This window comes from Chenopodium album, chromosome 24 (genome assembly GCF_948465745.1).
Source record: "Chenopodium album chromosome 24, dcCheAlbu1.1, whole genome shotgun sequence".
In the NCBI taxonomy this organism is placed as follows: Eukaryota; Viridiplantae; Streptophyta; class Magnoliopsida; order Caryophyllales; family Amaranthaceae; genus Chenopodium; species Chenopodium album.
The window spans coordinates 5,706,531-5,722,528 of record NC_137857.1 but is presented as its reverse complement, the minus strand read 5'-3'; the positions used below and the strand labels follow the sequence as shown (position 1 = coordinate 5,722,528).

The following is a 15,998-nucleotide window of genomic DNA, read 5'->3' as shown; positions in this document are numbered from 1 at the left end:
AAGGATTTCCTCCATCATTCAATGTCTCTTTTCACTACTCCATTATTATTGATTGTCCCATCAAAAGAACAAATTATTGATTATTCTAAAAAAAAAAAAAAATCTTGAGTATTGCATTAATTGGGATTATGTGTTAAGGTCTTTGTTAGCATTATTATTGTTCTATGGAAGAAATAATAGTTATTGGTGGAAATTTTGACAATTTAAATTCTTGTAAGAATTTTCTATTTGACTTAATCGCGATATACAATCATATAATTCGAATTTGTATGTCAAATAGCAAACTGTATGAAGCTCTTGAATCTTCAATTATATATGTACGTTCATTGAATTTGATTGTAGCTGAGAAAGTAATGGCAGCAAGTTTTACTTTGTTGCACAAAGTTTTAATAGCTACGCGGAGTAGTTAATTGGAAATTTCTCATAATAATTGTTATTAAAATTCAATGATCACTTAATACGAAAAGATAAAAAAAATGAGGAGGTAGGTGAGAATAAGGAGGAAGCTAAATCACATGATATGGGTTGGTTGGCAATTCGACTGAAAAGACTCAAAATGAACACCAATCTTGTATTTACATATATACTCACAAATAATACCCAAAATTGCAATTAATATGTAACAGAGGTAAGCAAGCCGATGAACATTGTATTGTAATGACTCAATTGACAAAGAAAGAGGGACAAAAATGAAGTTTAAAGGTGTTGGATCTTGAACCTGCAACAGGGGCAGTGGGCATTAGTTTGAATCCAAGGCATCAAACATTTTGAATGAAAACTATGATCACATTCTAAATTCATTATGTCATCACCCTCTTTCATTTCATCCAAGCATACTGCACATTCTTCATTTCTATTCTTATCTTGTAATTGTTCCCCTGATTTCCATTTCCAACTAAACTTGCTGTTTACTTTTCCATTCTTTTTCTTCTTTCTTGTTACTTCATTTTCATTGTTCAGGAATCTTCCTATTCTCTCTTCACTGTTATTATTATTCCTGAAATTAGGAGGATTATTTACATATATTAGCAAACAATTTCAATGAATTAATAATGAAAATAAAAGTAGAATTGAATGGAGTAACTAACCTGGTAGATTTGAGGGGTGTTGATCTGAGCTTAGCATCAAGTCTAACCTTGGCTTCTCTAGCCAAAACTCCCAACTTTGCGTCATCTTCATATACAACATCATCTTCGTATGATGTCCTGCTCCTTGTCGTATGCCCCTGCATAGTACAGACACACCCATCTATTCCTTTAATTTAAACATTCGACCATGTATTCTTTGTTACTTTATACAAAACAATACTTACAAAGAAAGTAGAGGCAGAGGTGGTAGAGGTATTTGTGGAGAATAGTGAGAAGGAAAGGCGTCTCGAGGAAGGAGATGAACAACTGCTATTATTAATGCTACTGCTTTGATGAACTCTCCTTCTTCTTGCTGCTTCTACTCCTGGTAGCATCCCTGCCATTTTTTTTTTTTTTTTTTTTGTAATTTCTAATTATTAATTTCACTCTAAACACAGATCAAGAAACAGAGAAATTTAAAAATGATGAGACCAATACTTTAAATGGTTGGTCTGAATTATTGATGAACGAAACAGTTTTATATATTTCCTGAAGTGTTTTAATAATTAAGGAAAGAGGAAGGCAATTTTCAGGGAAACTTCATGGCTGCTTCATTCACTGCTAACCATATCATATTGATTTGGTTTCTTTTTATTGTTTGTTTCAAATTTTCTTACGACTACTTATTTAAATACAATATGATTTTGACGGTTTGACCTAATTGTTGATCACTCACATTTTCATTCTAATTTCATGATTGCAAGTACGTCTAATATATGCACACCTCAACCTAAATTCACTCATAGTTTCAATCACTACCACTCACCCCACCACTTAGCTACTTCATTTTCAGTGCTGTCCTTGCCTTGTTATCAATTGTCCCTCTCACTTGCATCGTCAAACTGTTTTTTCATCCCTTCTTTTATATATTTGCTTCCAATATTTTCAAACTACGAAGTACAAAAAGGATTCATCCAAAAAGTAAATCGTGCACACACAAATGTTGTAATCTTTATTAAGATTATTAGGATACTGTGTGCTGTTCTCAACTTATTTTAACACATTCCATGCAAAATATGTTCAAATAAGTTAAAGTAACATAAATTGAACAAAATAACACATAATCACTTACAATTTCGAAAAAACATAAGCTCATAAGCTTAAATAAGTCAATTCCATAAAGCACACCTTAATTACTACTCCACTTAACAACGTCCATTTTCAAAGCTACAATGTTAATTACAATTTGTTTACATACAAAAGAATCATAAGCAGGAGGTTTATTAGGAAAAATGAAAACAAAAAACATTATGTCAAGGTTCTTATCATGTTCATTTTTAAGATGAAAAGAAAGGAAAAGAGAATAACATATCCTTTTGAGGCATGTGGATTAAAGTGGGTATGTGACACGATACATAACAATACAATCTAATCAAATTTGTTTAATGGGTGCAAATCAACAACTTGTCATTCTCTTATTTTCATCCATCACACGTATATCTTATCAGTCACATGAGGAAGAATCTCACAATCTCACCTACTAAATAACTTACTAAAGAGAAAATAGGTTCTAATCATGTGTTTTACAGTCTCATAATACTTCATCTGGTTTTTAAGATAATTAATACGGAGTACTATACATGTACTTCTAATTTCTAAATTTACGTTTGATAATGCGCTATTTCATCAATTGATGTCATTTATCGATTATCATTAATAAGTAATTTACAATATTTTTTTTTTTAAAAAAAAAAAGATAAAATGATGAATTTAATCAAAGTAGAAATTACCAAATATAATATTGTGGACGATAGAGAACAGAGTATACAAATAGAATGATGATAGAAGTATTTCATCTTTCCTTGTATAATTTAAATAATTGATATATACTGAATAAAGCATTTTTCATTTAAAGTGAATTCAAAAGGCGAGGAAATAACTAGCTTGTAGTCCTTTTAAGAATTCTAGAAATTTGCATGAGTGCATGTGAGTAGCATTATGGTTTGTTTTCCATGTGGAATCCCTATTTATTTATTTATTTTTTTTTTTTTTGGTGCAATGGCATTATTGATTAATATGATCATCGTACAGCCATGAAATTAAAATTTTGTAATGGAAAAATTGATTCTAATTTTGGTGATTATGTCTCACCTACCTAATCATATAATATTATGTGATTGAACATTTACCAATAAAAAATGAACATTTATCAAAGAATTTTCCACTTCAAAATATAAAACGAATGAACATTAATATGTGAATGATCATGTGCTAATATATAAATGAACATTAATTGTATTAATAATCTATTAACATGTGAATAACATCGTACTAATATATAAATGAACATTTACCAAATTGAAAATGAACATTCATTAAAAATAGAACTTTCTACTACAAACTAAATTTACAAATCTATACTCATATGAAATAGATTAAATCATCCAGAAATTTGCGACAATTATACTCTTTTTTTTAACTTTTTGAGTCCAGTAATTTTTTAAATTAATAACACACCACAAATTTACTTTTTTCCCCATTTTTTTTTTGCAAAAAGAAGTAAAATTATATCATCATACTTATGTTGATACATATGTTGATACATTTTCAAGCTGGATGTTTCTTTTATTTTCATGAAAACACAATTGCGACAAAAATCAGTAAAAAAAACTAGGATATTATACTTATGTTTTCATTTCAAAATCAACAAAAACACTTACAATTTCGATTTTCGACTTTGCTTTGGTATTTTTTCCAGCAATTGTGTAAATTTGCCTCATATATTAGACATTGTGCTTGACTATTATAGAGAATTATAACTTTTTATTGAAATGTATTTGCAAATATTGAAGATTTTGATGAGAGAGAAAATGGAGAAATAAAATGAAAAGAAAGAGAGAATTTGAATGGTGGTTCAATTTATTTTACATAATGTAGTGTGTGGGGTATAGATGGTTATCGTAGCAACTTGCAAGTGGATAGTATATGGGAAGTGAAAAGTTAGTGGGAGGAAGGGTAAAACAATACCGTTTTGCATGGGGGTGTAGGTAGTAGACCCTACACTAGGGTCTAGTGTTCACTAATTAGACAATGAGATGCAATATAAATCCATAAGGGCCAGGCCATAACATTTCGTGTCATTTCTTTTGGACCTATGCCACTGATTAATGTCCAAACAAAATATCTATGTCACACTTATTGACTAAAGTTATCTAATACTGTAGTAATCACTTATTGCACTACTTTTATCGATCCTCAAACATTAAAGCATTATAAAAGAACAAAGACTAATATAATTAACAATATGTCATACGACATCTACAATGATTATCAAAATTCGTAAATAACTGATTTAGAAAACAAACACAATTTCCATAATCAAAATTAATTAATTCTAAATTATACATATATATACATATATACATATATACATATATATATATATACATATACATATATATATATATACATATACATATATATATACAATTTCAACTCGCTTCACACTTGAGGTGATCACTAATCAGTGACATTATTTTTATTCCCAAACAGAAACAATGGAATCAAGCAACATCATTTAATGTCTTGAGACGTTTTAGTTCATCAATGACAGCAGTTAAATCATCATAAGATGAACCACCTTCTTGAACAGCCTTCTTAGCCGCAATGCCAAACTCCTTGGCTCGCTTCCTCCTTTTCTGAGCCTCCTCATCATCACCCATCAACTCCCTCACAGCATTCTCTATCATATCACTCTTCACTAACTCGTCTGTTCCGTTAATCATGGAGCTCCACTTCATATTCCCCACCCCAACACCAATCTTTAACACGTCGATAAATAACTTTCGATGATAGAATTGTTCAGCAGAGAGAGGCCAAGCCACCACAGGTAGCCCCGCGGTAAGGGACTCTACCGATGAGTTCCACCCACAGTGAGTCACGAACCCACCAATGGCCGGGTGCTCTAATATCTTTAATTGGGGTGCCCATCCTTTTATTAGCATCCCAATACTTTTCTCAGAAATCCTTTCCTCAAATCCCTCGGGTAACCATTTATCCGCTATTTCCTTAGACTCTCCCTCCGTTTTTCGGACCACCCAAATAAACGGGTGGCCCGAAGATTCAAGTCCCTCAGCAATCTCATACAGTTGAGCTGAGCTAAACCTTGATATGCTTCCAAAGCTTACATACACAACTTTTCCTTGTGGCATTTTATCTAGCCATTCCAAACAAGGGTGTTTATTGCAGGTCTCCTCTGTTTTGTCGTTGTTGTTGTTATCCGAGCTGGAGTTGATTTTTTTAAGAACAATGTCATGGTGTAGGAAAAGAGGGCCGATACACCAAGTACGACGGTCCAAGGTGGTCCGGAAGTAATCTATGTAGTCTTTCTCCAACTCATAGAAACTATCAACAAGAACACCATAACAGTTGCGATCAGCTTCTTTAACTTTGTTGGAGAATGTGGTGTATGGACTCGGAGTTCGGATCCATTGCGGAAGTTCGGAGCGGGTCATGTAATTGGATGTGGGAGGCCCGGTATTAGGAAGGGTTCGTCGTCAGATTTAACATCCTCATAAGGAGTATACCTACACATTGTGTAATGTGTATATATTAAAACAGGACACATACAATAATAATGTTAAAACAAAAAAATCATTAAGATATTCAGATTCAATTTTCATACTTTGACCTCAAATAAAGTGTTATTTAATTTATTATTAGATTATGTACAGACGTACAGTATTGTAATACTAATAATGGGTCTGATATCGAGTACACTAACATACAATTAAGTATTTGCAAGTAATATAAAATAGAGGTAGTATTTAAAAAATGGTGCAATGGACGATATGATATTGTGTACATACCTATCAATGGCATCAACAGCTGAAAGGGCAAAAGCAGCTCGAACATGGTAAATCAAACGAGGGATACCAAGGCTGGCGGCGAGATCAGTGGTCCAAAAACAGTGCATATCAGCGACAATACAGTCAGGCTTAGCAGCCCGAACCTTAGGTTCAATGGGAGCTTGAAGCATGAAAAAAGCTCGAAAGATTTTACCGGCAATCTCCAAGTTAGGAGAAGCACTGAAGTTCTCGACCCCCTCGGGCAAGCCGACTTCCTTGCTAGGGAAGTCAACATAGTCGAGGTCGATGGGAAGGCCGAGTTTGTTGAGAGAATCGATGGAATCGCGAAAAGAGAGGGAGTTGTGATAGGTGGTAAGGAATATAACGTGCACTCCGCGGGATGCAAACAACTTAGCAATTTGGAAGAGAGGAAGATAGTGACTGGGTGTTAAGTACGGGATAAAGTACGCTGTGAGATTGCTTTTTTTGCTTCCATTTTCTTCCATTATGTTTTGTTTTGGTTTTTTGTGTTGTTTCAAATTATGACTCCTTATTTGTAATGGATTATCAGATTTTGTACTCGTGGTCCTCGAGGAACTGAATTTATACCAATATCAAATTTATTTTAGGTCGAGTACTCCGTACGTATTTATAACTCCGTGAATGATCAATGACTAATTTACCTCTTTTTCAGTGTATGGTGTTTAAGATTCAATATTTTTACACACTACAAATAGAATAGAATGAAATTTTTTTACACAAGTACTCTGTAAGAAGTAGTTGATTTTGAATTGAAAAAATTCAGGAATTCAAAGTTACTCTGTATGAAGTAGTTACTTATTCCGTTTGTCCCACCTCAATCACTAATTTTCATACTCCATCCGTCCCAATTTGTAGTATTTGTTATTTGTTAGTTGAAAAGCTTAAATTAGTACAAGTAATATCTAGTACTCCCTCAATCCCCAAAAGTTTGACCCTTATAGCCTAATTTTAGTCCCAAAATGATCGACCCATTAGCATTAAAATACCCTCCAATTTGCTACAATATTTGTGCAAAATAAGCTTCCACATATAAAATTTTTTATTTTTCCATGTACTTTTATTACTATCTCTCTACTTTTTTACAATTCTCATGTAAATTTATCTTTCCAATACACTTTTACTTATTTTTCTTTAAGTTTCTTAATACCCACGAAATCAACCCAATAGGGTCGTTCTTTCGGGGACGAAGGGAGTATAATAAAATGTTTCAAATTAAACTAATTAAGGGTGACTCATTACTTTTTTGAAGATAGATGAACTTTAGTATTTTGCAATAATTTTTTGTTATTTTAAACTTGCTCTTTCACATAATTATTTTGATGACCTAAATCACATAATAATTTTTACCCTTTAATCCAACTACTCCTTATCCTAATTAAGGAGGTGTGTTAGTGTGTGGGATTAAGGTGGGAATGAGAATATATGTACCAACAAGACTAATTTCCTTGTTTGATTTTAGGGAATGGGAAATAAACTTCCACTCAATTCCCACAAATCTATTACCTAAGGGGGCTGGTTATTGAATTGGGGAAGGAAATTAACAAGGGTATGAAATGATCAAATTGCCATTAATGAGAAAGGTGAAAAGGAAGGTGATGATTTATATGAGTAAGGGCATGCATTAATATACTTTCTTAGTAAATATCAATATAGTCCTAATAACTACCAAACTATATATGAATTTTTACTTTCTAATATTAATTTCCAATTAAATTCCCACCCATAATTCCTCAAATTTCAATTCACACATGCCAAATGCCCGATAATTTTTTTTAATTATTATTTTTATTTTAAAAGCTTCTCAATCCTTACCATATACTCACTCTGTTGCCAAATGATGTACCAATATATAACGTATATCACTCAACTAACTCTACTAGATACTGGAGTATACGGTAAGGGGGCGTTTGGTATAAATTCCGTAAATGAAATGAAAATGATTTATATAAGTAAGGGAAAGGGTAATGATACACGTTACCTTTGATATATGTTTAGTATCTTTATAGAATGGAAACAAATTGAGGAGTTTATAATTGAGGAGGGAAACACATTTTGTTTACACTAATTGGATAAGGGTAACAATTTGGGGGATATTGTTATTCTTTAACAACTTGTAGGTAATACCAAACTAATAGAAATGGAAACAATTATTTATTTACGTTTCCTACATTTCAAATTTTCATACCAAATACCCCTAAATAGTTACGGTTTGAGTACACCTACACCAAAATAAATAGATAAAGTAATTTCACAAATTAACCCCTTTGTTTCAAGTCTTTCAACTTGGGTGCACGAGAGCCACGAGGCACTACGCACTAGTAGATGGAGCAGGTACCAAATTTAATATATTTATGACTCATCAACTCACAATCAATGAGATTATTGTTTGTTTTTGTTTAGTATTGTACTTAATTAATGTTAATAGGCTACGAGTATTTAATTAATGAAAGCCTATTGAAAAAAATAGTGACTTGCCCACTTTTCTTAAACTATAATACCCATTTTAATATGTCAATTATTTTGAAACAAAGGGATTGGAGTAAGGTTCCGATCACTTCACCTTATTTTTGCTGAACTGAAATTATTTTTACTGAATTGAAATTATTTTTGTTGAACTTAAATTATTTTTTATTGAACTGAAATTAATTTTACTGAAATAATATTATTTTTGCCGAACTGAAATTATTTATTTCGGAATTTCTATAATATTTCTTCTTTATAGTTACCGAATCTATTAACTATTACTAAAACAAAACATTGCTGACATCATCAATCCTCAAATTATCCTACGTGGCTACGTGTCATTCTAACAATAAAACTTTTCCCTCTATTTTCTATGTGTGCTGTCATCATTTTTTTAACCTACACTATACATTTTTCTAACAAAAAAAGAAAAAAAATAACCACTCGTTTATACACAAATGATAAAACTTTAATTTATGCACAATAATAAAAATTAATTAAATCGTACAACGCATGAGTCTAACCTAGTTTTATTTACTAAACTAAATTTAATTTTACTGAACTGAAATTCATTTTACTGAACTGAAATTCATTTTACTGAACTGAAATTTTTTTTGCTTAGTATTATATTTTTAAGGTGAAGTAATAAGAGAAATTTAAACATAATTTAGTAAGATCTTTTTAGAAACATAACATCTTAATATGTGTTTGCAAATACTTAAAATTTTATTATTTTATAATTAAATATAGTAAAGGTTAAAATAGTGTAAGGCCGTATTCACTTTACCTTAGAAAAAATTCATTTCAATATAATTAATTTTAGTTTAGTTAAAATAATTTCAATTTAGTAAAAATAATTTCAGTTTGGCAAAAATCAGTAAACTTGAAGAAGAAATATAATATTAATCAGTAAAAATAATTTAAATTCAACAAAAATAATTTCAAATCAAAATTTCAGTTTACTAAAAATAAGGTGAAGTGGTTTCAAAAAACAGAAAAAAAAAGAAAGAAGGTGAAGTGAACGGGCTTAATAATAATCTTGAAAAAAAAAAGTCCACACTATGACTAATTCAAGAAAGTTCTTTTGAAAATCCCGTCAGATGGTAACTCGGTTACGTAAGGGTGCCAAGTGGACTTATTTGGCTATGTGGTGCACGAGATCCGTGGGGCACTAGACTACCACACTACGTATTATCAGAGCAATAATTGTCCCATTATTATATATGTATAATTGTATATACGTAGTATAAGTAATCCCAAATATATGCAACAGAGTAACAAACTTGGTTGGGTTTAACATAAAAGTACTCGTAGTTTGAAAGTGGGGTTCAATCAAATTGAGCTATAGAATATAAAAGATGAGTTCAAGTTTACATAAAAAAATGAATTTTGTGGGTTTAATCATAGTGGGAGTATTTGTATTGATGCCCAAAAATCATGCAAGCTCATCAGATAATAAAAATATAAAAGTTGAAAGCAAGGAGAAGTTGTTAAGATTCAACAAAAATGGAGAATTTAAAATACTACAAATCTCGGATATGCACTACGCCAATGGCAAGGACACTCCTTGTAGGGATGTCTTGCCATCTCAAATGGAAACTTGCTCTGATCTCAACACCACTCATTATCTTCGCCGTTTCATCCACACCGAGAAGCCCGACCTTATTCTCTTCACTGGTATGTATATATAAATGGGCGCATTTTTATTTTATATTTTTGTATAAATTAATATCATACTTGTTGCTTCAAGTCTATGTTACTCAAACTCGAGTGCTCATCATGTTCAACTCAAGTTTATGATCAAATGTCAAATTTGGCTTTTATTTTTGCATGGGAAAAAAATAAAAAAGTCAATCTTAGGTGGGTCGAAATATTGAAGTGTCAAAGATACATCAAGTGATATAGGTTGTGATTATATCATTATAATTATTGTTCCAATTCTCACATATATTTTACATTATCAATGCATTCTCATGTCAGTAATGTGTACTGTGTGGGATATTTGTAATTTCAAATTGATATTTAGTTAATGTAGAAATTAATCTAGTATGGAATGATTGTAATTTTTTATTGGGGGACTTAAAGATATTCATGGTTGTAGTAATTAAGTTGAAAAGTGTGAAACTCGATCCGGTCATAATTATATTGTAATTAATTGTGGCAATGATTGAAACAGTATATATTATGCAGGTGACAACGTGCATTCAATAGATGCATATAACTATAATAGATCGATGGATGAAGTATTTGCAGCAGCAATTGAGTCCAACATACCATGGGCTGCTATACTTGGAAACCACGACGTAAATGTACTACAAACAGGATTCTCAAGACAAGCAGTCATGGAATACATTGTAGGAATGAAAAACACTCTGTCCCTTCTTAATCCTTCCAATCTAGAACAAGGTGAGTCCATTTGGGGTTGGGGCAATTACAACTTAGAGGTGGCCGGTGTCGAAAATTCCCCTCTTCAAAATAAATCTGTCCTTAATCTTTATCTCCTTGATACCGGTGATTACACCTACAGCCTCGCTCCTACTTTTTACATGGGCTATGAGTGGATCCATCCTTCTCAACAATCGTGGTTCCTTCGCACCTCAAAACAACTTCAACAAGCCTACACGAGCCCGCCTCAACCACAACAAGGACCCGCTCCAGGGTTGGTGTTCTTCCACATTCCTATACCTGAGTTCAACAACATTACGGAAGCTGATATGGTGGGTGTTAAACAAGAGCATGTTATTTGCCCCGGTGTTAATTCAGGCTTCTTTGATACAATGCTTGCAGCTGGAGATATTAAGGCGGCTTTTGTAGGACATGGTCATGTCAATGACTATTGTGGTAAGCTATGTGACATACAACTTTGTTATGATGCCGGTTTTGGGTACCATGGATATGGATTAGCCGGTTGGGCTAGAAGGGCAAGGGTGATCAATGTTAAGTTAGATAAAACCGAAGATGGTAATTGGGGTCCAGTTAAGTCCATCCTTACTTGGAAGCGACTTCATGATGATCGTCTCACTTTCATCGATCCTGAAGTTCTTTGGACCTCTAAGGGTAACTACTTATCACTGTTTATGTATACATATATGTTTTTATCAAATTTTCAATGATATCATGTTTGAGGGCTTGCATTGTCTGGCATTTACTTAATGTTGGTCATTTATTTTCTATATATGCAGGTGGAGATCGAGCTCAATCTTTGTTCAAACCAATTATGAGCGAATAAGCTTATTTGCTGATGTTGATGGAGATGCAGATACAAATTATGTAGTAGATAAGAGTATTTAGAGATTAGTATATATATAGCTAGTTGTATGAATTGACCAAGAATAAAATTTGGCCTTTTATTAGCTTGGATCAAAGACAAAAGGCCAACATCAAAGAATCAAACCCATATTTGTCTTGTACTGTATTGTTTTTATATTGTTGGATTGAAGTAATATGTAATCTTGGACCGACGATTTTGGGCCTCCATTTGAAATTTCTTATAAGATGTGCACTTTAATCTTGGTCATGAGCCTAACCAGGGCATGGGATTGAAGTTTCTTACAAGTATTAGAATATTCTGATCATGTATGAATATTGTTCAAGTTTCTTAAAATTTGTGACAGGGACAAAAAAAAAAAAAAAAAAATCTCTTAACTTTGCCCCATCCTTTTTTTTTTGAGTTTGCCCCCTCCCGGTTCATCGGAGTTTAGCTCCGACTACATTCGGATCCGTCCCGAGTTGCACACCTTGGTTTATGGTGGGTGAATCTCTCAACAGAGTTTTCCGACTACATTCAGATTCGACCCGGATTCACGGGTTGCACACCTTGGGTTATGATGGGTGAGTCTACCAACAAAAGTTTTCTGCATTCGATAAGACTCGAACTCGAGACCTCCCTTAAGCGACATCAAATTGCTTAAATTACCATTTGAGCCAACTCTTGTTGGTAACCTTACCCCTTCCTAAATGGTCATTGGATCTTTACTTTGATCTTTACTCCGTAAATAACTTAAGCTACTCCCTTTGTTTAAATCTATGCATCACTTAATTATATTCTTGGAGTTATAAAAGAATTTATTATAATAGTATTGTATTGTGCAAGTGGAACAAATGGGTGTTTTTTAAACGAAGATAATGGAGATCATGAAAGATAATGTGTATATGAGAGATATTGGTTATATGTAGCCCTAAGGACTATTTATAGCATTTTCCTATAATTATTTATATATTTATTTATGTTGAGGCCATGCATACCTGCATGAGAGAAGTGAAGATTATTATTTGTAAGAATAGCAGTGCTACAATAACCTTAAATAATTGAATTATTAAATAGGACAAATAATGCATTGAAGTTCGAATAGTGGGAATACAGCTAGTAATATACATATGAATACAAAAAATTATAAAAAAAATTATTATTTGTAAGAATAGGACAGCTTGGCTTTTGGTTGTTCTGACTTTTATTAATTAATTGAAAGGTTCCATTGTTTTAAAAAAAGAATACAATAAATTATAAAATTATTTGCTATATACAATGAGTCTAACAAAACTGAAAATTTTACAGTAGTCGATTGAAATATGACTATAATAATGTTTTAATGATTATTTAGTTCGTAATTGACATATTTTTTTCTAAATTATTAATTATATTATTTTTATTAATGGTATTAAATAGTATTATTAACATTTTTTTTATTTATCAAATTTTTAGTTTCATTTATGCAATTTTTATTCTTAATTTATAGTTTCTCAAATAATATTTATTTCATGTTGGATTAAAACTTCCAAAAAATTATATTTACATTACAGATATTATAACACTAATTGTGGCCATTTTATAACGTAAAAAAATTACCCGATTATATTATATATCATAAAACTAATATGGTAGTCATTTTTCAAAATACCACTGTAAAATCGACAAATACAAGTTGAAATGTCAGGTGGCACTTTTCGTAAATATGTTCAAATATCGTGGCTATTAGTTCACTGATTTTAGACAGATGTCCATCCATTCATGCAATTATTGCTCAACAGTACTTAGTTGGCCATCCAACGCAAATGACACATGTACCCTTGCAATGACACTTGATAAGATGATTATACCCCCAGAAGATAAACAAAAATATGGGGAATGAGCTAGGCAGTGCTCCTATAAAATCATCCAATTAGTGCAGAGTGATTTTTAAAAAGAAAATGGAGCAAACATTAAGGCGAATGGACTACATTCTTAACATGAATTGGCTACAAATTAATTAAATCACAAAACTCACACGAATATATGGGTACAATGCCTTCCTTGTAGATTATTGTAAAGCCCCACCATGTGCGGCTAATGAGGACCACGAGGCAGAGGCACTGCTCGGTGTACGGCATAACAAATCGAGCAGTTAAGGTTGTTCACAATCTGAGGAACCAATTGTTAATGTGACTCATGTGAGTTATTAGTCAACGATCATGCATCATGTGACAATTATTAGGTATATTTAAAATATAACCATTGCTTGAAGAAATGGACACCTAGTAGCAATTTACCAGGTTAGCCTCACTTTAAATGGTGGAAATACCTACAATGACCCTATATAAACGGCTTATAACAATAAAAAAGATAAACACGAAATTAATACGGCTAGAAATGGGTTTTTTGGGTTTACTCATAGTGGGAGTTTTTGTATTGATGCTCCAAAATGCAAGCTCATTTAACACAAATGTAAAAGTTGAAAACAAAGATAAGTTGTTAAGATTCAACAAAAATGGAGAATTCAAAATATTGCAAATCTCAGATATGCATTACGCTAATGGCAAGGATACTCCTTGTAGGGACGTCTTGCCATCTCAAATGGAAACGTGCTCTGATCTCAACACCACTCATTATCTCCGTCGTTTTATCCATACTGAGAAGCCTGATCTGATCGTTTTCACTGGTATGTATGCATTTTTTCAGTATGTAATTCCGGCTTGTAGTCCTCGTGTTCATACCGGGTACATGTCTAAGTGTTTGACTCAAGTGTTGAGTGTTAGATATTAAGATTTTCCAAATATATATGTACAAGTATATGTTGACTGGTGTGTAACTAATTGTAGCGATCCGATGAATCAAATATGCAGGTGACAACGTGCATTCAGTAGAAGCATATAACTATAATAGATCGATGGATGAAGCATTTGCAGCAGCAATTGAGTCCAACATCCCATGGGTTGCTGTACTTGGGAACCACGACGTAAATTCACTTGTAACTGGAATTCCAAGAAAAGCAGTGATGGAATACATAGTTGGATTGAAAAACACTCTATCCCTTCTCAATCCTTCCAATCTAGAACAAGATGAGACGATTTGGGGATGGGGTAATTACAACTTGGAGGTGTCCGGTGTCGAAAACTCCCCTCTCCAAAACAAGTCTGTCCTTAACCTTTATCTCCTTGATTCCGGTGAATACACCTATAGCCTCCCTCCCAATTTTTACATGGGCTATGAGTGGATCCATCCATCTCAACAATCTTGGTTCCTTCGCACTTCCAAACAACTTCAACAAGCTTACACGAGCCCACCCGAACCACAACAAGGACAAGCTCCAGGGTTGGTATTCTTCCATATCCCTATACCCGAGTTCAGCAACATAACCGAGTCTAATATGGTGGGTGAAAAACAGGAGGATGTTTATTGCCCCGGTGTTAATTCGGGCTTCTATGATACAATGCTTGCAGCTGGGGATATTAAGGCTGCTTTTGTAGGACATGGTCATATCAACGACTATTGTGGTAAGCTTCGTGACATACAACTATGTTACGGAGCTGGATTCGGGTACCATGGATATGGCTTAGCTGGTTGGGCCAGAAGGGCAAGGGTGATCAATGTTAAGTTGGATAAAACCGAAGATGGTAATTGGGGTCCAGTTAAGTCCATCCTTACTTGGAAGCGACTTCATGATGATCATCTCACTCTCATCGACCCTGAAGTCCTTTGGACCTCAACTGGTAACTACATAAGACTTTTTATATATATGTTTGTAACAAATTTCTTGTTTGTGCTGAAATTTTTTGTTGGGCATTTTCTATGCAGGTGGAGATCGAGCTCAATCTTTGTTTAAACCGATTATGAGCGAATAAGCTTATTTGCTGGTTCGGCGATGGAGCTATGAAGCACTCAAGCAGTCCGGCAAGCAGACACCTACTACTTGACTAGTAGCTTAGTCTAAGCAAGAATAAAAATTTTACCTTAGTTTTGATTATTGTATTAAAGAAAAAGAAAAGCAATATATACGTACTCTTGTATTGATGATTAAGGACCTAAATTTGAGATTTCTCAATTATTAGATATAATAATTATAATCCATAATTTGGTAATGGAATTCTTAGGCCTACATCTCTAGAAAACTATGAGATTAGATGTAACCCCGGCCCTGCCATTATTGTAAGTGATGATATGAATTTTATATTACTTTGTTGCGTACCATAGAATACGTACAAAGACTTCTTTGTCATAATTCTACAAGAATTACACTACTGCCTAACTTAGGGGTGTAACAAAAATATTCGATCCGAAAATTCGATAATCCGGCCCAAAATTTCAGGTATCCAATCGGATATT

General features: G+C 33.0%; 2 protein-coding genes and 2 pseudogenes across 3 annotated transcripts; 2 read left to right on the top strand and 2 right to left on the bottom strand.

The window, feature by feature from the left end:
- Nucleotides 1-570: 570 nt before the first annotated feature.
- LOC145612304 (uncharacterized) lies at nt 571-1,587 on the bottom strand. Of its 2 annotated transcripts, none has more exons than XM_081667674.1 (3): nt 1,313-1,587; nt 1,089-1,225; nt 571-997 (listed from the first exon to the last, which is right to left on the bottom strand). In XM_081667674.1, exons 1-3 carry the CDS (start codon nt 1,469-1,471, stop codon nt 697-699), a joined length of 597 nt encoding a protein of 198 aa, XP_081523800.1. In that variant the 5' UTR covers nt 1,472-1,587; the 3' UTR covers nt 571-696. The 2 variants fall into 2 exon arrangements, with proteins under 2 accessions (XP_081523800.1, XP_081523801.1); XM_081667675.1 differs by having other exon boundaries at nt 573-993; nt 1,088-1,225; nt 1,313-1,586.
- A 3,043-nt stretch (nt 1,588-4,630) lies between these two features.
- Nucleotides 4,631-6,420, bottom strand: LOC145610448 (anthocyanin 3'-O-beta-glucosyltransferase-like; annotated as a pseudogene).
- A 3,381-nt stretch (nt 6,421-9,801) lies between these two features.
- Nucleotides 9,802-11,710, top strand: LOC145610447 (putative inactive purple acid phosphatase 29 pseudogene; annotated as a pseudogene).
- A 2,335-nt stretch (nt 11,711-14,045) lies between these two features.
- LOC145612361 (putative inactive purple acid phosphatase 29) lies at nt 14,046-15,779 on the top strand. The gene is made up of 3 exons (XM_081667737.1): nt 14,046-14,334; nt 14,519-15,385; nt 15,471-15,779. Exons 1-3 carry the CDS (start codon nt 14,046-14,048, stop codon nt 15,515-15,517), a joined length of 1,203 nt encoding a protein of 400 aa, XP_081523863.1. The 3' UTR covers nt 15,518-15,779.
- Nucleotides 15,780-15,998: the final 219 nt, after the last annotated feature.

Coding starts and splice junctions, on each gene's coding strand:
- LOC145612361 (XM_081667737.1), top strand. CDS start 14,046: ATGGGTTTTTTGGGTTTACTCATAGTGGGAGTTTTTGTATTGATGCTC. Junction 14,335..14,518: donor TGATCTGATCGTTTTCACTG/GTATGTATGCAT, acceptor TCAAATATGCAG/GTGACAACGTGCATTCAGTA. Junction 15,386..15,470: donor AGTCCTTTGGACCTCAACTG/GTAACTACATAA, acceptor TTTTCTATGCAG/GTGGAGATCGAGCTCAATCT.
- LOC145612304 (XM_081667674.1), bottom strand. CDS start 1,471: ATGGCAGGGATGCTACCAGGAGTAGAAGCAGCAAGAAGAAGGAGAGTT. Junction 1,226..1,312: donor CCTCTGCCTCTACTTTCTTT/GTAAGTATTGTT, acceptor TGTACTATGCAG/GGGCATACGACAAGGAGCAG. Junction 998..1,088: donor ACACCCCTCAAATCTACCAG/GTTAGTTACTCC, acceptor TCCTAATTTCAG/GAATAATAATAACAGTGAAG.